The 24,241-nt window shown below is 47.0% G+C and overlaps 2 protein-coding genes across 5 annotated transcripts in view; one reads left to right on the top strand and one right to left on the bottom strand.

Annotated features, from left to right (window-relative positions):
- The window catches only part of LOC119976677 (zinc finger protein 271-like), a 60,362-nt gene extending 49,155 nt beyond the window's left edge, over nt 1–11,207 (bottom strand). The window contains exon 1 of the mRNA XM_038817366.1: nt 11,155–11,207. The gene's annotated coding sequence lies outside the window, so the exon portion shown is untranslated. The remainder of the gene's footprint in view (nt 1–11,154) is intronic.
- Nucleotides 269–14,318, top strand: LOC119976697 (gastrula zinc finger protein XlCGF71.1-like). 4 transcript variants are annotated; one of them, XM_038817400.1, is made up of 3 exons: nt 8,289–8,630; nt 10,597–11,351; nt 12,316–14,318. In XM_038817400.1, exon 3 carries the CDS (start codon nt 12,759–12,761, stop codon nt 13,548–13,550), a length of 792 nt encoding a protein of 263 aa, XP_038673328.1. In that variant the 5' UTR covers nt 8,289–8,630; nt 10,597–11,351; nt 12,316–12,758; the 3' UTR covers nt 13,551–14,318. The 4 variants fall into 4 exon arrangements, with proteins under 4 accessions (XP_038673331.1, XP_038673330.1, XP_038673328.1 ...); XM_038817403.1 differs by lacking the exons at nt 8,289–8,630; nt 10,597–11,351 and adding an exon at nt 269–287; XM_038817402.1 differs by lacking the exons at nt 8,289–8,630; nt 10,597–11,351 and adding an exon at nt 1,270–1,644.
- Nucleotides 14,319–24,241: the final 9,923 nt, after the last annotated feature.

The raw sequence follows: 24,241 nt of genomic DNA, 5'->3' as shown, positions 1-24,241 counted from the left end.
GTGGGAATGTGAGGAAGCGCGAGCCCGAGCGGCTGAATCGAATTGAAAAGCAGAGATTGACCCTTGGGAGGAACCAGAGCGATGGCGGTGGGAAGATTCACCATTGCAGCAGATTCTCTGTGTACAACTGAAGAAGGAAAAGTGCCCAAGTCATAGCAGTCCCACTGACTGGACAACACAGAAGAGTTGCAGGAGGACAGGCCATTAAGAAGGAAAATGGAGTTTTGTCCTTCATTGCTCGAGGGATGGAGTTTAAGACTAGGGAGGTTATGCTGCAAATGTATAAGGTAGTGAGGCCACACCTGGAGTATTGTGTTCAGTTTTGGTCTCCTTACTTGAGAAAGGACGTACTGGCACTGGAGGGTGTGCAGAGGAGATTCACTAGGTTAATCCCAGAGTTGAGGGGGTTGGATTACGAGGAGAGGTTGAGTAGACGGCTATACTGGTTAGAATTTAGAAGAACGAGGGGTGATCTTATAGAAACATACAAAATTATGAAGGGAATAGATAGGATAAATGCGGGCAGGTTGTTTCCACTGGCAGGTGAAAGCGGAACTCCTTCATTAAATGTTTTTAAGGTAAAGATAGATAGTTTTTTGAAGAATAAAGGGTGTAAGGGTTATGGTGTTCGGGCCAGAAAGTGGGGCTGAGTCCACAAAAGATCAGCCATGATCTCATTGAATGGTGGAGCAGGCTTGAGGGGCCAGATGGCCTACTCCTGCTCCTAGTTCTTATGTTCTTATGACAGTGTGGTCGGGATGTCAAAGGCTGCAGAGAGATTGCTTCTCTCCCTACAGATGTTTCCTAACCTGAGCATTTCCAGCATTTTCTGAATGTTTATCACATTTTCAGCATTCACAGAATTTGCCCCATTGGATTCCAAGAGCTGGTTGTGAGGATGTGGAGACTGTGGACTGATTTAATGTAGCTTTTGGCTCATAACTTGCTGGAGGATTCATTCCTCTAAGTCACTGGTGCGGCGCGACGACCCAGAAGTGGGGGCGTTAAGGCAACATTCAAACCCCCCAAAATTTTCCCCACTGCTTGAAGCTCTACGCTACTGAATGAAAAATCCAGCTGCAGCGCTAACTTGGGCCACTTACTAGATATTTGGTGAATTTTTGCACCTTTTTATGTACACAGACATTTTTCAGTCTAGCAGAGGCAGGAGACATTTTTTCGGTAGGTTAAAGTTTTAAATAATTAGTCCTTAGCCTTTATAATTATGTTTAAAATACAAATAAAATGAAAGGACATATATATTTTTTAACTTTGGTTTGCCATGAGGCTGTTAATTCCATTAAAACAATACTTTTTATTAGCAATACATTTCACCGTACCTAGGTGTACATGACTGCTTACTGTATCAAGTGAGTGACATCACTGAAGGGGACAGAATTATTATTTTTTAAACTTTGGTTTGTCATGAGGATGTTAATTCCATTAAAGGAACTGTAATGGATAGAATGCGGTGATCACTCATTAACTGCTATGATTGTCCACATAAGAGACTCAGTGTTACTGGTCACGGGCTCTGTGGCTCATTATGTGGCTGATGAGCCCGAACCTGGAGTCGCATCTTCAATCACTCACTTGGCAGGAGTTTCCAAATGATGGTATCGGTCATTGGATGCTAACTCACAGGTATTCCTTTCTCAGGCTCTTTTTCTGGGCCTCCTCTTGCTATAGGGTGTTCTTGAAGAATTGTGACCCTTTATTCAGGTTTCTCCAAATAGGTCTGAGAAAAGATCTCCCAGGCATTGACGTCTGTGTGCCATTTCTTGAGGTAAACCTACAAGGTGTCTTTGAAGAGCTTCTTTTGTCCTCCTCTTGTTTGGAATCCTTCATTGAGCTGGCAGTCAAGATTCTGACATCCGAAGCATATGGGCGACCCAGTGAAATAGGTTTTGGATGATCATAGCCTCGATACTGGTGCTATTGACTCCTTCAAGGACCCCAATGTTAGCACGTCTATCCTTCCAGCTGATTCAGAGCTAATGTACATTTGGATTTGACAGTGTATTTTAAGCTGAATTGTTCCCTGATGTAATGTTCAGCCATTGAAGCCTCAGTGATGACTTCAAATGCTTTAACAAAGTTTAATGCCTAGGTTGATATATGCAAGCATCCTGTGAACTAATGTCAACCGTCTGTGTGACAGGTATTGCAGCAAATCAGTCATCCATCCTCAAGAGTATACTGCCAAAGAGGCGGCAGGTGACGTAGTGGTTGGCACTGCTGCCTCTCACCGCTGAGGACCCAGGTTCAATCCTGGCCCCCGGTCACTGTCCATGTGGAGTTTGAACATTCTCCTTGTGTATTTCATCTACACAGGCCAAAGATGTAGGTGGACTGGCTACGCTAAATTGCCCCTTAATTGAAAAAAAAATGAATTGGGTACTTTAAATTTATAATATATTTTTTAATGTACTGCCAAAGGATATCCCGAAATGATGTCAGAGGAGATGTGTGTCAGGACACTGCGCTTCAGCAGCTGCTACTTTCGGTCATTGAGCTTGCCAATTAACAATTGCCAAAACCGTTCCCTCCCCTTTACTAATAGATGGGACCGTTGTAATTAAGTGAGAAAATATATTTTATTTCAAGAAATTTGTAAAAGTGGAGGCATTTTTATGTCACTGTTCAGCTGATAAAGTTTTTTTTTAAATTTAGAGTACCCAATGATTTAGTTTTCCAATTAAGGGGCAGTTAAGCATGGCCAACACACCTCCCCAGTCCATCTTTGTGTTGTGGGGTGAGACCCACATGACACTGGAAGAATGTGCAAATTCCACATGGGCAATGGCCCAGAGCCGGGATCGAACCTGGGACCTTGGCTCCAGGAGGCAGCAGTGCTAACCACTGCGCCACCGCACTGCTCCGTTAAATGTTTTACATTAAACTTTACAAGCTTCTATAAATGTCTTACTGAAAGATGAGAACACAACATGTAATTGAAATAATTATAAATGAATAAGATAATTGAAGTAAACAAAGAGTGTCACTTCTGGCTGAAGATTGTTGCAAATGCTTCAGCCTTGTCTTTTGCACTGATGTGATGGACTCTTCCATCTTTGAAATTGATGTGATGGACTCTTCCATCTTTGAAATTGGGGGTATTTGTGGAGCCATCTTCTCCAGTGAGTTGTTCAATTGCCCACCAACATTCACGGCTGGATTTGGTAGGACTGCAGAGCTTAGATCTGATCTGTTGGTGTGGAATCACCTATCTCAGTCTATCATTAACCTTGCTGCTTCTGCTGTTTGGCACACAACTAGTCCTGTGTTGTAGCTTGTCCAGGTTGAAACCTTATTTTTAGGTGTGCCTGGTGCTGCTCCTGGCATGCCGTCCTGTACTCTTCATTGAACCAGGGTTGATCCACTGGCTTGATGATAATAATGATAAAGTGGGGAATATGCTGGGCCATGAGGTTACAGATTGTGGTTCCATACAATTCTGCTGCTGCTGATGGCCCACAATGCCTTATATTTGCCCAGCCTTGAGTCTGTTCGAAGTCTATACTATTTAGCATGGAGGCAGTGCAGCACAACACGATGGACGGTATCCTCAATGTGAAGAGGTGACTTGGCAGTGGCCACTCCTACCATACTGTCATTGACAGATCCAGCTGCAACAGTCAGGTTGGTGAGGATGAGATCTAGAAGGTTTTCCCCTCTTGTTGGTTCCCTCGCCACCTGCCCTAATCCAGGGTCCTTTGGGACTCTGCCAGCTTGGTCAGTAGTGGTACTCAGGGCCCCTCGTGGTGATGGACACTGAAGTCCCCCATGTAGAGTATATTCTGTCTTGCGACCCTCAGTGCATCCTATAAATGGTGTTCTGATAGTACTGATTCATCAGCTGAGATGGGGTAGGGGACGAGGAGGGGTACGTAGGAATCAGCAGGAAGTTTCTTTGCCCATATTTAACCTGAAATTTTGAGATTTCATGAGTTTTAGAATTTTTGAGAACTCCCAGGGAGCTCCCTCCTGATTATATATATCACTGTGGGTCTCTCCTGTTGGTGGGACAGGACATACCCAGGAACAGCGAGGGACATTGCTTGTAAGCTATGTTTCTGTGATGAATGTAATAAATTGGTGCAAGTATGTATGTAAATATTTCATATCTATTGCAGTAATCTTAATAAAAACCTGGGTTAGGGGATATATTTATTGCAGTAATACCATTAAAGAAAATTAATGTATCCAGACTGTGTGTCTGCTAAAGCTGTAATTAAGGTGTCGTAAAAAGTGAGGTAACCATATTTCTAACCAATTAGTTGTTTGCATATAGATGGCAAATGGGATATTGCTCTGATTGCCGGAGGTTCCCTGGTGTGTAGATAATTTATGAGGGATTGTATTTAGTCCTAGCTAAACAGGTGATGGAACTTATGTGGGATCGAGATGAAGAAATTAATGGGAGAGCCAGGACTCTCTGTAGTTTTGTAGTTTGTTATAAGATTTTACATTGAACAGCAATTTTGCCAAGTGCTGTCAAATCCTCTGCTAAACATTTGGCAGAGATTTCTAGTGTGGGAATAGCATTCTTCCTCCCCGGAGGCTTTCAAACTGACAGCAGCAGTGCGGGATGTGTAGCCTCAGATATGTTTTTTTCAGCAGATCAGAAGAGGAAGACCCACAGCATCCAAGGCAATGATGATGGGCAAGGGGCGGGGGTGCGGGGGGGGGGGGGGGGGGGGGGGGGGGGTTTAAATCAGCTCATGCATCAGGGAGAGAGAAACAGAAAAGAGAAAGCAGGAAAATTGATTGTGTGTTGGGGCTGTCTGTGAGTTGCAAAACAATCTTGGGATTCAGGGAGTGGCACATAAAATGATGAGATCAGCCATGGAAGAAAGGGATGGACATTGTCCCCAACCAGCTGACCATTAGGTCACTCATCTTCCCTGAATATGAGTGTGATGTCTGAGTTCCTGACAATGAAAGCATTGTGGGATGATCCAATGTGAGCAGCAGGGGATAGTGGGGTGCCTTGTCCTTTTTCATAACAATCTTGAACCTAACAGCGTTATGATCACTGGTCTCCAAAATGCTCCCCGACTGACACTTTAACCACTCGCCCAGGTCTGTTGCTGAAAATTAAGTCCAGGACTGCCCCCTATCTTGTTGGTCCTTCTATTTAGTGGCTTAAAAAGTTCTGCATGCATTTTAGGAATTCAGCTCCCTCTAAACCTTTCACAGTGTAGCTACCCAAGTTACTATTGGGGAAGTTGAAATCCGCGATTTTAAACTACCCTATTACTTTTACACTTCTCTGAAATTTGTCTGCACATCTGCTGTTCTACTTCTCTCGGATTGTTGGGGGACCGATAAAACACTCTCAGCAATATGATTGCTCCTTTTTGGTTTTTAAGTTCTATCCATGTGGCTTCAATTGAAGAGCCTTCTAAGATGTTGTCCCTCCTTACTTCTGTAATTGATTCCCTGATCAAAATTGAGGCACGTTCTTTTTTACCCCCTTTTTCTCACCTGAAGATCCTGTATTCTGGAATATTGAGCTGCCAATCCTGCCCCTCACTCAACCATGTCTCAATGACCTCTATGACGTATCCCCACATTTTAATTTATACTTTCAATTCATCGCCATGTTCGTCAGACTCCTTGCATTAGAACACATACCATCCAATCTTGCCAAACCCCCTGTGACTTAACTGGTCTAGACATTCTATGCCTTCCTGACTCAATGATCTCGCTTCGAATTTTGGCTGTGCTACACGTTGAAAAAGAAACTCTTGTGTGCTCTGATCTCTGACTGTTCGAACTAACAGGCCTGACTGAATTGTTTGCAATGTGATCATTTACTGTTGGTTTATTTATATTATATTTTTATGCTGGTTCTTGTCTTCCAACTTGGGAACATTTGCACTTCATGCGGATTTTCTGATGAATCATTCTTTTTCTTGCAAATTAATTTTTGTTTTGAGATGTTCAGTGCTGGCTAAGGTGCGGCCTGCGTTAGGTGTCATCTTGACCCCCGTGTCCCTTTCCACGAGTTGGACAAATTATTTTAAATTAACCTTTTCTGAGTGTCTTTTTAAAAATAAATTTAGAGTACCCAATTCATTTTTTCCAATTAAGGGGCAATTTAGCGTGACCAATCCACCTACCCTGCACATCTTTGGGTTGTGGGGACGAAACCCACGCAAACACAGGGAGAATGTGCAAACTTCGCACGGACAGTGACCCAGAGCCGGGATCGAACCTGGGACCTCGGCACCATAAGGGAGCAGTGCTAACCACTACACCACCGAGCTGCCCCAGAACCTTCTTTCAGGATCCCAGACACCTGCCAAGTTAGTTTAAAATCTCCTCAACAACAATAGCAAAGCCCTCTACAAGGACACTAATCCCATTTCAGTTCAGGTGCAAACCGCCGCCTTGTACAGGCCCCACCGTCCCCAAAAAACATTCCAACGTCCCAGAAATCTAAAGACCTCTCTCCTGCATCATCTCTCCAGTCACGTTCCTGAAACAGTGAAAGGTGGTAAAGTCCCTGATGTCAGCTGGAATGAACATCTTAAGGGATTGTCTTCAAAGGTCTACTGCTCTAACAGTCTGTTAGAAATAAAACTTGCAAAATAACCCACTCTTTGAATCATACAATCCCTAAAGTGCAGAAGGAGGCCATTCGACCCATTGAGTCTGCACCAACCCTCTAAAAGAGTACCGAGGCCGCTCCCCCGAAAAACGTAACCCCACCTAACCTTTGAGCACGAAGAGATAATTTAGCATGGCCAATCCACATAACCTACACGTCTTTGGGCTGTGGGGGGAAACCAGATAATTCAGAGGAAACTACGGAGAACGTGCAAACTCCACACTCAGTTAACCGAGGCCAGAATTGAACCCAGGTCCCTGGTGCTGTGAGGCACCAGTGCTAACCACTCTGCCACCGTGCCTCTTCCCTAGAAAGCTCAGTGTTTGTTTTAGTGAATTTTTGATCTTGTTTACAAATCCTTCCATGGCCTCTCCCCTCCCTATCTCTGGAATCTCTTCCACCCTTCAGTACTGCGCTTGAGTGTCAGCCAGGAATTTTTGTACTCAAGTCCTGGAGTGGGACCTGAACTCGCAACCCTTTGACTTGTGGGTTCAATTCCAACTCCAGGTGGATTATTCCGTGAACGGGAACAAAAGTTGTTATCACAACTTTTGCAGGGCAGATGGTGGAGGTGAATGAAATGAAATTTAAATCGCTATTGTCCACAAGTAGGCTTCAAATGAGGTTATTGTGAACAGGGCCACAAAAATAATTCCTCAGACTCTGATCGCCCTGTACAAACCCCACCCACCATTTGTTGAAACACAAACATCTTGTAAAATGAATAAATTGTCCTGTAGATGTTTACACACTGCATTGATCATGAAGCCACTCCGATCACAATGTATCATCTTTAAATAATAATCTTTCTTAGTTTCACAAGTTGGCTTACATTAACATTGCAATGAAATTACTGTGAAAATCCCCCAGTCATCACACTCTGGTGCCTGTTTGGCTACACTGAGGGAGAATTCCAAATGTCCAATTCACTTAACAAGCACGTCTTTCGGGACTTGTGCGAGGAAACCAGAGCATCCGGAGGAAACCCATGCAGACACTTGTGCTACCGTGCCTGCCAAATTATACTGCTTCAATTGGTCACACACAAGTTTGCAACTTCTTAACAAATATGCAACAACCAGAAGTGCACAGGTTGTGTCCTGGAGTTTAATCTAGTTTGTGTTGGTTTTAGAGGATAATTCGGCTGAAATTGACGATATCAGGAATTTTAAATATATATTAGTCACTCTCCTGTGTTATTCTCTCCTGATCATGTGCTGATTCCCTCCATATCGCTGCCTTGGATACTGTGCAGTAAGAAGTCTTACAACACCAGGTTAAAGTCCAACAGGTTTGTTTCGAATCACCAGATTTCAGAGCACTGCATCTTCCTCAGGTGAATGAAGAGGTAGGTTCCAGAAACGCATAGAAAGACAAAGTCAAAGATGCAAGACGATACTTTGAATGCGAGTATTTGCAGGTAATTAAGTCTTTACAGGTCCAAACGGAGCAACTGGAGAGAGGGATAATCACGGTTAAAGAAGTGTGAATTGTCTCAAGCCAGGACAGTTGGTAAGATTTTGCAGGCCAGATGGTGGAGGTGAATGAAATGAAATAAAAATCGCTATTGTCACAAGTAGGCTTCAAATGAAGTTACTGTGAAAAACCCCAGTCGCCACATTCCGGCGCCTGTTCGGGGAAGCTGGTACGGGAATTGAACCGTGCTGCTGTCCTGCCTTGGTCTGCTTTCAAAGCCACCGATTTAGCTCCATGCTAAACGAAATGAGACTTGAATCCAAGGTCCCGGTTGAGGCCGTACTCATGTGTACGGAACTTGGCTATAGGTTCCTGCTCGGCGATTCTGCGTTGTCGCGGGTCCTGAAAGCTGCCATGGAGAATGCTTACTTGAAGATCAGAGGCTGAATGCCCTTGACTGCTGAAGTGTTCCCCGACTGGAAGTTAACCTGGTGTTGTAAGACTTCTTACTGTGCTCACCCCAGTCCAATGCCAGCATTTCCACATCTTGGGATACTGTAGTTCCTCCTCTGATCTGCTGTCAAATACATCCAAGGTGCAGACGACCTGCTGTTATATGTGGCGGACCCAGAGGGGGGAATGCCGGGGGTGATGGAACTGTTAGCGGAATTTGGGGGCTTCTCGGGCTATAAGCTGAACTTAGGAAAGAGCGAGGTATTTGTAGTGCACCTGGGAGATCAGGAGGAGGGAATTGGGAGGCTCCCCTTCAGGAGGGCAGTGAAGAGTTTCAGGTACCTGGGGGTGCAGGTGGCCAGGAGTTGGGGGGCTCTTCATAAGCTTAACTTCACCAGACTAGTGGAACAGATGGAGGAGGAATTTAAAAGGTGGGACATGGTGCCGCTATCGCTGGCGGGCAGAGTGCAATCCGTCAAAATGACGGTTCTCCCGAGGTTCTTGTTCCTCTTCCAGTGCTTGCCCATCTTTATCCCTAGGGCCTTTTTTAAAAGAGTGACCAGCAGCATCATGGGATTTGTTTGGGCGCATGGCACCCCAAGGGTGAAGAGGGTCTTCTTGGAGCGGAGTAGGGATGGGGGGGGGCTGGCGTTGCCCAACCTCTCGGGGTATTACTGGGCGGCCAACGTGTCGATGGTGCGTAAGTGGGTGATGGAGGGGGAGGGGGCAGCATGGAAACGGATGGAGAGAGCGTCCTGTGGGGATACAAGCCTGGGGGCCCTGGTAACGGCGCCGTGGCCGCTCCCTCCCACGAGGTATACCACGAGTCCGGTGGTGGTGGCTACCCTCAAGATTTGGGGGCAGTGGAGGCGACATAGGGGAGAAGTGGGGGGCTCGATGGAGGCTCCGTTAAGGGGGAACCATAGGTTCGTCCCGGGGAACATGGATGGGGGATTTCTGGGATGGTATAGAGCGGGCATTAGACAGCTGAAGGACCTGTTTATCGACGGAAGGTTTGCGAGCCTGGGGGAGTTGGAAGAGAAATTTGGGCTCCCGCCGGGAAACATGTTTAGATATCTGCAGGTAAAGGCATTTGCTAGACGGCAGGTGGAGGGATTCCCTGCGCTCCCCGCGAAGGGGGTGAGTGACAGGGTGCTCTCGGGGGTCTGGGTCGGGGAGGGGAAGATATCCGATATCTACAAGCTTATGCAGGAGAAGGAAGAGGCGTCAGTAGAGGAGCTGAAAACGAAGTGGGAGGGGGAACTGGGGGAACAGATCGAAGACGGGACATGGGCTGATGCCCTGGAGAGGGTAAATTCTTCCTCCTCGTGTGCGCGGCTTAGCCTCATTCAATTCAAGGTGCTGCATAGGGCCCACATGACTGGGACGAGGATGAATAGGTTCTTTGGGGGTGAAGATAGGTGTGCCAGGTGCTCGGGGAGTCCAGCGAACCATGCCCATATGTTCTGGGCATGCCCGGCATTGGAGGAGTTCTGGAAGGGGGTGGCGAGGACGGTGTCAAGGGTGGTGGGATCCAGGGTCAAGCCAGGATGGGGACTCGCGATCTTTGGGGTTGGGGTAGAGCCGGGAGTGCAGGAGGCGAAAGAGGCCGGTGTGCTGGCCTTTGCGTCCCTAGTAGCCCGGCGAAGGATTTTGCTACAGTGGAAGGACGCGAGGCCCCCAAGCGTGGAGACCTGGATCAATGACATGGCGGGCTTTATTAAGCTTGAGAAGGTTAAATTCGCCCTGAGAGGATCGGTGCAAGGGTTCTTTAAACGGTGGCAACCTTTCCTCGACTTTCTGGCTCAACGATAGGGTACTGGGACAGTAGCAGCAGCAACCCGGGGGGGGGGGGGGGGGGGGGGGCGTTGATTATGTTAGCTTATTTTATTTAAATTTGATTTATCTAATTTTAATTTATGGTTAAGTTCTCTTGTTTGGGGGGGGGGGGGAATGTGATACATGTGATGTTACGGTATGGGGGGAATTGTGGGTGTTATGGGGCTGTTAGTTGCATATTACTGCTTTTTGCTATACTTTTTGTTATATTTTCTGCAAAAAATTCCAATAAAAAAATTTAAAAAAAAAAAAAAAAAAATACATCCAAGGCTACACATCCCACGCTCATGTTACCAAATTGAAAGCATCCGAGGATAAAGAATGCTATTCCCACACTAGAAATCTCTGTCAAACGTTTACCAGAGTGTGGAGATGCCGGTGTTGGACTGGGGTGAGCACAGTAAGAACTTGGAAAGATATTTGGAAATCTGCAGCCTGATCATTGCTTTCCTTTTCAATAACGTTCTTGTTGAATTGGAACAGCTTTTATCATTTTGAACTTGCTGCAAGGGATTCACATCAAAAGTGTTGAATCTTCCTTTCAATCACTATAAAAATGAGATTGACGCTGCCAATCACTGTATTCACCTGCCCTTCATTCATTATTTTAGTACAAAGTGCACAGGAATCCTTCTATGTTTGTTTCAAACACTATCTTTCGCACCTGAGGAAGGAGCAGTGCTCGAAAGCTAGTGTTTGAAACAAACATGTTGGACTTTAACCTGGTATTGTAAGACTTCTTACTGTGTTTACCAGGGAAACCGAGACAACAGCTGCAATAAGTGACGTTTTATTCAGATGGGACAATGACAAGTTTAAATCCCCACCTGATCTGCTGCTCAAAGTCGCCTCCGTTTCCTCGATCAGTTTCCCAAACTTCAGGAAACTCCTGTTCCTGCAGAAATATTTGGATTGTCTGTGAGAGACGTCAATCAGAGAGCCCACCCACTCTGCCCATTCTCTCCTCTTCCTCTACCACAGCTGCTTCACTTCCTGTAGGGACTCAAAACCAAGTCAGGAGATGGTGAGTGAAGGAGCACAATTTACAATCATTACATTGCACAATATCCACACTAATGTTCAGGCAGCCTGACTATCCTGTGGGCAATCAGCTGTGGAAATGCCCCTTATGCTGTGTCAGAAGATCCAGCTCACAGACCTGTTTACTCGGTGCTTTGTGCTGAGCTGTTTGGCTGTGTGTTGGATATTGAGGGTGTTTATTGGAAGCATTTCCCTCCTGATTTACAGGCTGAGTTTTGTTGATGGGTCATTGCTGAATATGAGAAGGTGAGCTGTAATTATCTGGGAGGGGCAGAGACACATTTATTGAAATACCTTTTAATGCCTTCGTGAAAGATTTTACCTGAAGGCCTCGGCCTTTCCCGACAGCCTGGGCTTGGATTTGATAGTGCTGCGATATTTGATATTGCCCAGTGCCGTGTGTGAGAGCTGAATTTGGGATGTGTAGTCTGAGTGAGTGCAGTGTATCTAATTTCCCAGGATGAACCAAAACCCTTCAATCAGCCTCCCTGAAGCAATGCTTTCCTTGGGTTCCAGCACTTACTTCAAATAATTTTGGGAAAACAAGGGAGAAATTTCAAAATCTCCATAGAATTAGTATTTCCCAGGACCATTATTGTAAAAAAAGTTACTCGAATGGTAAAACTGGTGTTTGCCAGCACAACACAAGCTAGTTAATTCATAGCCAGGCGGTCTTTTCCATTGTCCTCACGGTGACTGGGACGATGGGGACTGAGTGGACGAAAGAAAGTAGCCACATTGTATGCTCCTGGTCACTATCCCTGCTGGAAACAAAGGGTGTGTGACAGTCACGTGAGGAAAAAGAAAGGACTTGTATCTTATCTCCCCACACAGGGGAATAGCAGACTGGCACTCCGTGTGGAATAGTCTCTAACTGGGAGTCAGCCTCTTCAGCAGAGGAGGAGAGGGAGTTGGAGGAAATTATGTTTCCCTTTCCTGTTTTACAGAAGGATTGTGCCGTACTACGCCAGAGAATGTAGAGTGGATAGACACCACAGATAGATCCTGACCATCACCCAAGGAGCAACTGCACAACTGTGGGAAGACATCCAGTCCCTTCACAGCATTGCTCAACACCGAGAAAGTTGGGCAGTGAAACCATCATTTGTAAATCAGTTGCGTCGGGGAGCTTTGACATATCATCAGAATGAAACTGGTCAGTGGTGTGGAACCTTCCATCAGAGCCAACCTTTCCAAAGGTTTGTCTGTGGGTGATGGGTCAGGGTGAGGCTGGGAAGAAGTGTGAATGGACGCCACATGTGGTGACAGCTTCAATGATTCATCGAGTTTCACGAACCATTCCTGCAGGTTAGAGGTTGTTCAAGAGTGAGGTGTGTGACAACGGGTCCACAGACTCAGTTATACTCGCTGTAACCAGAGGGACAGCCACATGGAAGAGAAACTGTTGAAGTGTGAGTTGTGTGACAAATCATTCTCGTGCTCATTCCATTTTCATAACCACCAACGCACTCATACTGGAGAGAAACCATTTACGTGTGAGGTTTGCAACAAATCATTCTCACAGTCATCAAATCTCCCCAGACACAAACGTATACACACTGGGGAGAAGCCCTTTCGCTGTGATGTGTGTGAGAAAGCTTTCACACAGTTATCAGACCTCCAAGTCCATCAGACAATCCACACAGGGGAGAAACGCTTCAAATGTGCATTTTGTGATAAAGCTTTCCCAACATCAACGAGATTCCTGATACACCAGAGCGTTCACACAGGAGAGAAACCCTTCAGGTGTGAGTTGTGTGACCGAGCCTTCACACGTTCATCTGCGCTTGCGCAACACCGACGCAGTCACACTGGGGAGAAACCATTCACCTGTGAAGTATGTAAGAAATCATTCTCCCAGTCATCAAAACTCCGTGAACACCAGCGCCTTCACACTGGGGAGAAACCATTCGCATGTGAAGTGTGCAAGAAATCTTTTGCCCGGTCATCGATCCTCCGTGAACACCAACGCCTTCACACTGGAGAGAAACCATTCACCTGTGAGGTGTGTAATAAGGGCTTTGCACAATTGCCAGGTCTGGTGATTCACCGGCGCATTCATACAGGGGTGAAGAAAACATTCACGTGTGATGTGTGTAATAAGGACTTTGAACAATTGTGGGGTATGTTGGATCACCGTCGCATTCACACAGCAGGGAAGACAAGTGAGCTCAGTGACTAAGCCTCACACAGTCAGAATACTCATGAAACACTGACACATCAACACTAAGGAAACAATGTTTGTGTCTGGTGTGTGTCAAATACTTTACTCAATCAGCATGGATAAGGATTTCAACAGCAGATGGAAAAATGCGGGGGCCGGTGGTGGTGTTTGAAATGGGACATGCTACAGAGGTTCCCCTCCAAATCTCCCACCATCTTGCCTTGGCAATATTTAATAATAATCTTTATTGTCACAAGTAGGCTTAGATTAACACTGCAATGAAGTCACTGTGAAAAGCCCCTAGTCGCCACATTCCGGTGCCTGTTCGGGTACATAGAGGGAGAATTCAGAATGTCCAAATTACTTAACGGTGCGTCTTTTGGGACTTGAGAGGAAACTGGAGCACCCGGAGGAAACCCATGCTGCCACAGGGAGAACGTGCAGACTTCACACAGACAGTGACCCAAGCCGGGAATCGAACCTTGGACCTGTGAAGCAACAGTGCTATTGAGTGTGCTACTTGCCGCCCATCAGGTAGTCTTTCTGATGGAGAGGGTATGGGTCAGGAGCTGGAGGTCGAAGAGAATTACATTGACCAATCATTGGAGATAAGATAGAGAGGGCAATTGAGAGAAATTTAAGGAATGTAGGAACTGGCTTAACCCCTTGAGTCTGTGACACCATTCAATTATATCATGGCTGATCCAAATCTTAACTCTTATCTACCTGCCATGGCTCTGTAACTCTTAATCCCCTTGTTTAACAATAAACCTATCAATCTCTGCATTGAAATGTTCTTTTTAAAAAAAAAATGTTATTAAAGCATTTATACAAACAACAAATAAAGGGCGGCACGGTGGTGCAGTGGTTAGCACTGCTGCTTACGGTGCTGAGGACCCAGATTCGATTCCCCCTTGCCCCTGAATTGGAAAAACAAATAATTTGATTTTCTAAATTTGCATTAAGAAAACACAACAAATAAGAGCAGAAGGAAAATGATACAGCACAACAAATAACCAGCATCCCCCATTCCCTGTCCTTTCCCTACTTCATCCTGCCTTCCCCATTCTAACAATATTGACATTTTCAATTGGCCCCCAGCCTCAACAGATTTTTGGAGGGAGAGAGTTCCAGATTTCCCATCCCATTTTAATGAAGTTTTTTTTGAAATAATTTTTATTGAAAATTTTGATTTTATACAACATTGACACACCTTAGTAAAATACCGAAAATAACAATAATATTAACAATCATATACATTCGCCCCCCCTCCCTCCATGAACAACACAGCATTTGAGCAACAACGCAAATTAACACACTATAAAGTTACAGAATAGACACGACAATAGTGCACCCCCCCTCCCCCCCGGGTTGCTGCTGCTATTGACCCAGTTACCTATCTCTGCCAGGAAGTCCAGAAAAGGCTGCCATCGTTTATAGAACCCTTGTATTGATCCTCAGGGCAAATTTTACCTTTTCCAATTTTATAAATCCTGCCATGTCACTGATCCAGGTCTCCACGCTTGGGGGCCTTGCATCCTTCCACTGTAACAGAATCCTTCGGCGGGCTACTAGGGACGCAAAGGCCAGGACACCAGCCTCTTTCGCCTCCTGCACTCCCGGCTCTACCGCAACTCCAAAGATGGCGAGTCCCCACCCCGGTTTGACCCTGGATCCAACCACCCTCGACACCGTCTCCGCCACCCCCTTCCAGAATTCTTCCAGTGTTGGGCATGCCCAGAACATATGGGCGTGGTTCGCTGGACTCCCCGAACATCTGGTGCACCTATCCTCACCCCCAAAGAACTTACTCATCCTAGTCCCGGACATGTGGGCCCGGTGCAGCACCTTAAATTGGATGAGACTAAGCCTCGCACATGAGGAGGAAGAGTTAACTCTCTCCAAGGCATCCGCCCAAGTCCCGTCCTCTATCTACTCCCCGAGTTCCTCCTCCCATTTAGCCTTCAGCTCCTCCACTGACGACTCCTCCACCTCCTGCATTACCTTATAGATGTCAGACACCTTCCCCTCTCCGACCCACACCCTCGAAAGCACTCTGTCCATCATCCCCTGCGTGGACAGCAAAGGGAATCCCTCTACCTGTCGCCGAGCAAACGCCTTTACCTGCAGGTATCTGAACATGTTCCCTTGGGGAAGGCCAAATTTATCTTCCAGATCCCCCAGGCCCGCAAACCTCCCGCCAATAAACAGGTCCCTCAATTTGCTGATGCCCGCCCTTTGTCACCCCCTAAATCCCCCATCCGTGTTCCCCGGGATGAACCGATGGTTGCCACCCAGTGGAGCCTCCATCGAGCCCCCTGTTTCCCCTGAGGGGAGAGCGGAACGGCGCCGTTACCATGGCACCCAGGCTCGTGCCTCTACATGACGCCATCTCCATTCTTTTCCACGCCGCCCCTCCCCCCTCCATCACCCATTTACGCACCATTGACACATTGGCTGCCCAATAGTACCCCAGAAGGTTGGGCAGCGCCAGCCCGCCTCTATCCCTTCCTCGCTCCAGGAACACCCTCTTCACTCTCTGAGTCCCATGTGCCCACACAAAGCTCAAACTACTGCTAGTCACCCTCCTAAAGAAGGCCCTGGGGATAAATATGGGCAGGCACTGAAAGAGGAACAAGAACCTTGGAAGCACCGTCATTTTGACGGACTGTACCCTCCCCGCCAACGACAATGGCCGCATGTACCACCTCTTGAACTCCTCCTCCATCTGATCCACAAGTCTGGTGAAGTTATGCTTGTGAAGAGTCCCCCAGTCCCTGGCCACCTGCACCCCCAGGTACCTAAAGCTCTCCCCTGCCCGCCTAAGCGGGAGCCTACCAATTCCTTCCTCCTGGTCTCCAGGGTGCACCACAAACACCTCGCTCTTGCCTAAATTTAATTTATAACCTGAAAAGATCCCAAACTCAGCTAGCAACTCCATCACTCCCGGCATCCCTCCCACCGGGTCCGCCACATACAGTAACAGGTCATCGGCATACAACGACACCCTATGTTCCTCTCCACCTCGCACCAAGCCGCTCCACCTCTCCGAATCTCTCAACGCCATCGCCAGCGGCTTGATTGCCAGTGCAAACAACAAGGGGGACAGGGGGCAACCCTGCCTGGTCCCTCGGTAAAGCCGGAAGTACTCCGACCTCCTCCTATTCGTGGCCACGCACGCCATTGGGGCCTCATATAGCAGCCTTACCCATCTAATGAACCCTTCACCAAATCCAAACCTCCCCAACACCTCCCATAGGTACCCCCACTCCACTCTATCGAAGGCCTTCTCCGCATCCAGCGCCACCACTATCTCTGCCTCCCCCTCAATCGCCGGCATCATGATGACATTCAGCAATCTCCGCACATTCGTGTTCAGCTGCCTTCCCTTCACAAAATCTGTCTGGTCCTCGTGCACAACCCCTGGCACACAGTCTATCCTGGTGGGCAGGATTTTTGTCAGCACCTTAGCATCCACGTTGAGGAGAGATATGGGCCTGTATGAACCACACTGCTGGGGGTCCTTGTCCTTCTTTAAAATTAACAAGATCAGCGCCCGCGACATCGTCGGGGGCAAAGTCCCCCCTTCCCACGCTTCATTGAGTGTCTGCACCAGCAAGGGGCCCACTAGGTCCACAAACTTTTTATAAAATTCCACCGGGAACCCATCCGGCCCCGGTGCCTTCCCTGACTGCATCTGCCCGATCCCCTTAACTATCTCCTCCAGCTCAATCGGCGCACCCAGCCCCTCCTGCACCTTCGGGAAAGAAAGCCTGTCAAGGAACCTCTCCATTCCCCCCCTCACCCCCGTTGGCTCCAACCGGTACAGTTTCCCGTAAAAGTCCTTGAAGACCTCATTCACCTCTACCCCCTTCCGCACCACATTCCCACTCTTGTCTCTCACTCCAGCAATCTCCTTAGCCGCATCCCGCTTGCGGAGCTGATGAGCCAGCATCCTACTCGCCTTTTCACCATGTTCGTACACTGCCCCTTGTGCCTTCCTCCACTATGCCTCCGCCTTTCTAGTGGTCAGCAAATCAAATTTAGCCTGCAAGCTGCGCCTATCCCCCAACAGTCCCTCCTCTGGTGCCTCTGCATACCTCCTGTCCACCTCCAGCATCTTTCCCACCAGTCTATCCCTCTCACTCCTCTCGCTCCTCTCCCTGTGTGCTCGGATGGATATCAGCTCCCCACGAATTACTGCCTTCAGGGCTTCCCAGACCATCCCCACCTGAATCTCCCCCGTATCATTCACCTCAAGGTACCCCTCAATACTTGCCCGGACCCTCCTACACACCTCCTCCGCCAACAACCCCACATCCAACCGCCACAACGGACGTTGGTCCCGCACCTCTCCCATCTCCAACTCTATCCAATGCGGAGCGTGGTCGGAGATTGCGATGGCCGAATACTCGGCCTCCTCTACTCTCGGAATCAGTCCCCTACTCACCACGAAGAAATCTATCCGAGAGTAGACCCTATGTACGTGGAAGAAGAAAGAATACTCGCGTGCCCTCGGCCTCACAAACCTCCATGGATCCACTCCACCCATCTGATCCATAAACCCTCTCAGTACCTTGGCCGCCGCCGGCCTCCTACCCGTCCTAGAGCTGGACCGATCCAGTGAAGGATCCAACACCGTATTAAAGTGATCAGACCTCCCGCCTCCAGATCCGGGATCCGTCCCAACATACGCCTCATAAAGCCCGCATCGTCCCAATTTGGGGCATACACACTAGCCAGTACCACCTTCTCTCCTTGTAGCCTGCCCCTAACCATAACATACCTACCCCCCTTATCCGCCACCACCTCCGATGCCTCAAACAACACATTTTTCCCCACCAGTATCGCCACTCCCCGGTTCTTCACATCCAACCCAGAGTGGAAAACCTGCCCCACCCATCCCTTCCTCAGGCGGACCTGGTCCGCCACCCTCAGGTGGGTCTCCTGAAGCATTGCCACATCTGCCTTTAGCCCCTTCAGGTGAGCTAGTACCCTCGACCGCTTCACTGGCCCAATCAACCCTCTCGAATTCCAAGTGACCAACCGGATCAGAGGGCGTCCCGCCCCCATCGGCTAGCCATAGCCCGTCGACTGCCCGCCCCAGGCCAGCACCCCCTGTCCGACCCAGTCCCCATAGCGACAACACCTCACCTCTGTCCCCCCAGCCCCCCCCCCCCCCCCCCCCCCCCCCCAGCTCCTTCTTGACCCTACCAGCAGCAACCCGGTATTCCCCTTTCCCCCCCCTCCCTTCCCCCCCAGGCTAGGAACCCTCACAGCCGCGAACCGTCGAAAAAGTGTTTGTTGACATCACCACTGAACAGCCGAGCTCTAATTTTAATACTATGTCCGCCTGATCTGGACACTCCCACCAGAGGAATAGTTTCTCTCTTACTACTCTTTCAATCTGTTTCATCAACTTATACACCTCAATTAAATTACCCCCTAATTTTCTACAGTCAAGGGAATGCAAGCTCAGTCTGTGCGACCTGTCCTCCTAATTTAACCCTTGAGCCCCAGGAACATTCTGGTGAATCTACGCTACACTCCCTCCAAGGCCAATACATCGTTCCTGAGGTGCGGCACCCAGAACTGAACACAGTTCTTCAGATAGGGTTTAAATAGAGCTATGTACAGCTGGAACATAACTTCCACAAGGACACAGTGGATTTTGGGGAGGAGAAGTTGACGGGGAGAGGCAACTTCTGAAATCTTTCCAAACTCTCTGCCATCAGTCAGTTTCTATGAGCATGATATGTATGTTTTTAACCCTTCGTAATGTGCACAATCTGAAAATTCAGCATCAAGTTTTTTGTGGGTTTAAACAAAGACATCATTTTTTAAAATTTCAGCACTCGCCCCATGAATTTTTTTTAATTTCAGCACTCGCCCCATGATCTAACACTATTGCACCCATTGACACACACACACAAATACATTGAAGGAAAGTCAACTTTACAAATTCAGAAAAATAAAGCAATCTATCTTAAAGTCGAACATGGAATCTTAAAATCTTACTGGAACTCACTACCTGAAATGGTGGTAGAGGTGAAACCCTTACAACATTTAAAAAGCATTTAAATAAGCATTAGAAATGCCATAGCATTCAAGGAGTAAATGTTGCTCTTTTATCAGAACCAGAAGACGCGAGTACGTTCCTTGTATTGGACAAATGACCACACAACCAGCATATTAGTTCAATTATGGTTTATTATTAAACACAGGCTTGGTTCTATGCGTAATAATCTACACGCGGCTACACATTAAACTACACCTAACAACTGAAATGACCTTTACTTAACTTCCAAGTGACCGGCTCTGTATAGGTTAGGTAAGGCCTTTATCTGAATCCTCACGTGCGGCAGCTAGAAGTCGTCAGGTTCGTCTCGGCTGTGGCCCGCCCTTCAGGTAGTGATCGCGGGTCCTTGAACTTGGCTGGTCGATGCGCTGTGATTGGTGAGGCAGAGGCCGGTCCCCAAAAGAGGCCGAATACTGGTTGCGCAGTTCTTCTTATCCCCCGATCTTTTGGACGGTCCCAACTCAGGATCCAATGGATCGATAGGGTTTTGATCACCTTAATCGATTCTGGCCAATTAGGGGCGGGTACCTCGATGGTTGGGTGGGTCCGAGCTGCTATTGTCCAAGGCACATATGCACTCCCAAATAAGGTAAATAGGTGCCCCCAAGTCTTACTGCTGCTGTGTTTCAATCTGTGTCCCATTGTCCTGGGGAAATCGGTGATTTGCATTTAGGTGTGAGTTTCAGTGTAGGTCTGGTTCCCCTCTGCACAATACATAGGGGCTGTGTACCGTCTGTGTCCCAACCTGACCACAATTCCCATTGTCATTTGCGGGCAGCCATGTTAGATGGCGGCATTAGAAATGCCAGAGCATTCAAGACTACAAACCAAGTCCTGGAAAATCGAATTAGATGAGACATATGCTTGATGGCTGTTACAGACATGATGGGATGAAGGTCCTCTTTCTGTGCTGTAAAACCTTTGAGTCTACTCTGAATTAACATGAGGCAAATGTGAATTAACAGGAACACTGGTCAAATACACCACACTGCACATTAAAAGGAAGATGCAAACCTTCTTCATATCCGTGACAGTACAACATTTCATTGTTCACTGAAGGCTTTAAATTAATATAGATCTAACTCCCAAAATAAACAATTTTCAGGACTGCACTTCTTTACAAGCAGCACGGACATCACTTCTCCAATTAAGTGAGCCCACCTGCTTTTTGTTTAAATGGAATGTACTTTTCATTTCTGTTCGACAGTGAATCCATTCCTGAATAGACAGGGCAGCTCACCTGATTTTCAGTGAGCATCTGTGGAGCACATTGCCCACTTTATAAAGAATAAGTCCTTTTACAAATGTCCAAATCTTAACATTTCTGATTGAGACATCCGTTTATTGTGCATTGAGAGGAGAAGTTGTGGATTATCATTCTCTTCAGAATGGTCCTGGTGTAATGAGCAGTTTTGACAGAGAAAAGCAGGACCACTGGTGCTTGATGTGATCCAGTCAGATCTGGCAATGGATGGCATTGTTTTATCAATGGATGTGTACCAGATACATTCAAGTCTTCACTCCTGGACTTGAGCAGCAGGGTGATCGACCAAGAATGATGTGAGTAAAGGCAATGTTAGGATCAAGGGTGTAGAATATGAGGGAGTGATTAAACCAGATTGACGGCTATAGAACATTATGAGGAATGGAGGGACAGAGGGCAGAGAGTTGGGAATTTGAAAGTGTTGTCCAACTCACCTGGGGAAAGTGTCTTCTAGGAATGAAAACTGGTCCATGGCCCCATGTGACCACTGGATCTTTGTAACCATTCGAGGATTTGTATGATGGAAAGGAGCTCCATCTTGTGTCACTAAAGTTCATTCTGACCATCAGAATTGGGAGCCAGACTAAAGCACAGGGATTTTAAAGACACTTCTGTCTGTCATATTCTGAGAGTTTCCCCTGATGTGAGTCTGTTAGTGCAATTATAATGTGCTACTGTTATTTTAGTTGATTCAATATTTGGCGTAAGCTGAATATTGTGTTGTTGTTTGTCTACTGTTTTATCAATCTTCTGTATGGATTTACAACTCACAATAAATTCACTTTTTTAATTGACCAAACTACCTGATTTATCAGCATGGTGTGTTCCTATTCACAGAAACACTCAGGAGCCTACAGTCTCTAAACTTTGCTCCTCGCACCTTAAACCCATGTCCCGAGTAATTGACTCTTCTATTCTGGTAAAAAGCTTCTGACTGTCCACTCTGTCCATGTCCCTCATAATTTTGTAGACTTCCATCAGATCGCCCCTGGGGTCGTTCCAGTGAGAACAAATGAGTTTATCCAACCTCTTCTCATAGCTAATGCCCTTCATACCAGGCAACATCCTGGTAAACCTCTTCTGTACCCTCTCCACAGCGTCCTCATCCTTACGGTAGTGTGGCCTAACTAAGGTTCTATACAGTTGCAGCATGACTTGCAAATTTTTATATTCAATGCCACATCCGATCAAGAAGGCATGCCGAATGCCTTCTTGACTACCTTCTCGACCTGCGTTGCGATTTTCAGTGACCTGTGGACCTGTACACCAAGAACCCTCTGCCTGTCAGTACTCTTACGGGTTCTGCTATTTACTGTATATTTACCATCTGTATTACACCTTTCAAAATGTATTACCTCACATTTGCCCGAATTAAACTCCATCTGCCATCTCTCTGCCCAAGTCTCTAACCAATCTATATCATGCTGTATCCCCTGACAGTCCTCATCGCTATCTGCAATTCCACCAATATTTGTGTTGTCCACAAACTTCTTAATCAGACCAGTTACACTTCCTCCAAATTATTTATACATACTACAAACAGCAAAGGTTCCTGTGGCACACCACTAGTCACCGCCCTCCATTCAGAAAAGCACCCTTCGACTGCTACCCTCTGTCGTCTATGACTAAGCCAGTTCTGTGTCCATCTTGCCAGCTCACCTCTGCTCTTATGTGACTTCCTCTTCTGTACCAGTCTGCTATGAGGGAACTTGTCAAAGGCCCCACTGAAGTCCATGTAGACAACATTCATTGCCCTGCCTTCATCAATCATCTTTGTCACTTGCTCAAAAAACCTGATCAAGTTGGTGAGACACGATCTCTCTTTTACAAAACCATGCCGCCTCTCACTAATACATCCACTTGCTTCCAAATGGGAGTAAATCCTGTCTCAAAGAATCCTTTCCAATAATTTCCCCACCACTCACCGGCCTGTAATTTCATGGATTATCCTTGCTACCCTTTTTTAAAATAAAGTTTGAGTGCCCAATTATTTATTTCCAATTAAGGGGCATCTTTGGATTGTGGAGGTGAGACCCACGCAGACACGGGGAGAACGTGCAAACGCCACACGGACAGTGACCCGGGGCCGGGATCGAACCCTGGTCCTCAGCTAACCACTGCACCATTGTGCCGTCCCACATTTGGTCTATTTTTAAGGGTCGTCCCTTACTACCCTTCTTAAACAAAGGAACAGCATTAGCTAATCTCCAGTCCTCTAGGACCTCACCTGTAGCCAGTGAGGATACAAAGATTCCTGTCAAGGCCACAGCAATTTCCTCCCTTGCCTCCCTCAATATTCTGGGGTAGATCTCATAAGGTCCTGGGGACTTATCTACCTTAAAGTTTTTAAAGATGCTCAACACCTTTTTGATCTCAATGTGACCCAGACTATCTATACATCCTTCCCCAGACTCATCGTCCACCAAATCCTTCTCTTTGGTGATTACTGATGCAAAGTACTCATTTAGTAGATCATAGATCACAGAATTTACAGTGCAGAAGGAGGCTATTTGGCCCATCGAGTCTGCACCGGCTCTTGGAAAGATCACCCTATCCAAGCCCACCACTCATCCCCATTACCCAGTAACCCCACCCAACACTGAGGGCAATTTTGGACACTAAGGACAATTGAGCATTGTCAATCCACCTAACCCGCACATCTTTAGACTGTGGGAGGAAACCGGAGCACCCGGAGGAAACCACGCACACACACGGAGAATGTGCACACTCCGCACAGTGACCCAAGCCGGGAATCGAACCTGGGACCCTGGAGCTGTGAAGCAATTGTGCTAACCACTATGCCCGTGCTGACCCTTACTTCGCCCATTTCCTCTGGCTCCACACATAGATTTCCTCTCCTGTCGTCAAGCGGGTGAACCCTTTCCCTGGTTAGCTACCTTCTTACTTTTTATATACGTTATAAAAAGCCTTGGTATTTTCCTTAATCCTGTTTGCCAATGACTTTGTGAGCCCATTCAGCCCTCCTTCCTACTTTCCTTGTATTCCTCAGACTTCACCTGTTCCCAGCCTTCCAGCCCTTACATATGCTTCCCTTTTCTTTTTGACTAGGCTCATAATATCCTTTGTTTTCCAAGGTTTCTGAAACTTGCCACATTTATCCTTCTTCCTTACCGGAAGATGCCGGTCCTGAATTCCTATCAACTGACATTTGAAAGCCTCCCAAATGCCAGATGTTGATTTACCTTCAAACATCTGCCCCCAATCTAGATTCTTCAGTTCCTGTCTAATATTATTATAAATAGCCTTCCCCCAATTTAGCACCTTCAACCGAGGACTACTCTTCTCTTTATCCAACAGTACCTTGAAACTTAGTGAATTATGGTCACTATTCCTGAAATGCTCTCC

The sequence above is a fragment of the Scyliorhinus canicula genome, chromosome 13 (assembly GCF_902713615.1).
Source record: "Scyliorhinus canicula chromosome 13, sScyCan1.1, whole genome shotgun sequence".
In the NCBI taxonomy this organism is placed as follows: domain Eukaryota; kingdom Metazoa; phylum Chordata; class Chondrichthyes; order Carcharhiniformes; family Scyliorhinidae; genus Scyliorhinus; species Scyliorhinus canicula.
This window is presented reverse-complemented; position numbering and strand designations above follow the sequence as displayed.

Bases quoted from the DNA above. Each gene is read 5' to 3' on its own strand.
- LOC119976697 (XM_038817403.1), top strand. From the start codon at position 12,759: ATGGAAGAGAAACTGTTGAAGTGTGAGTTGTGTGACAAATCATTCTCG.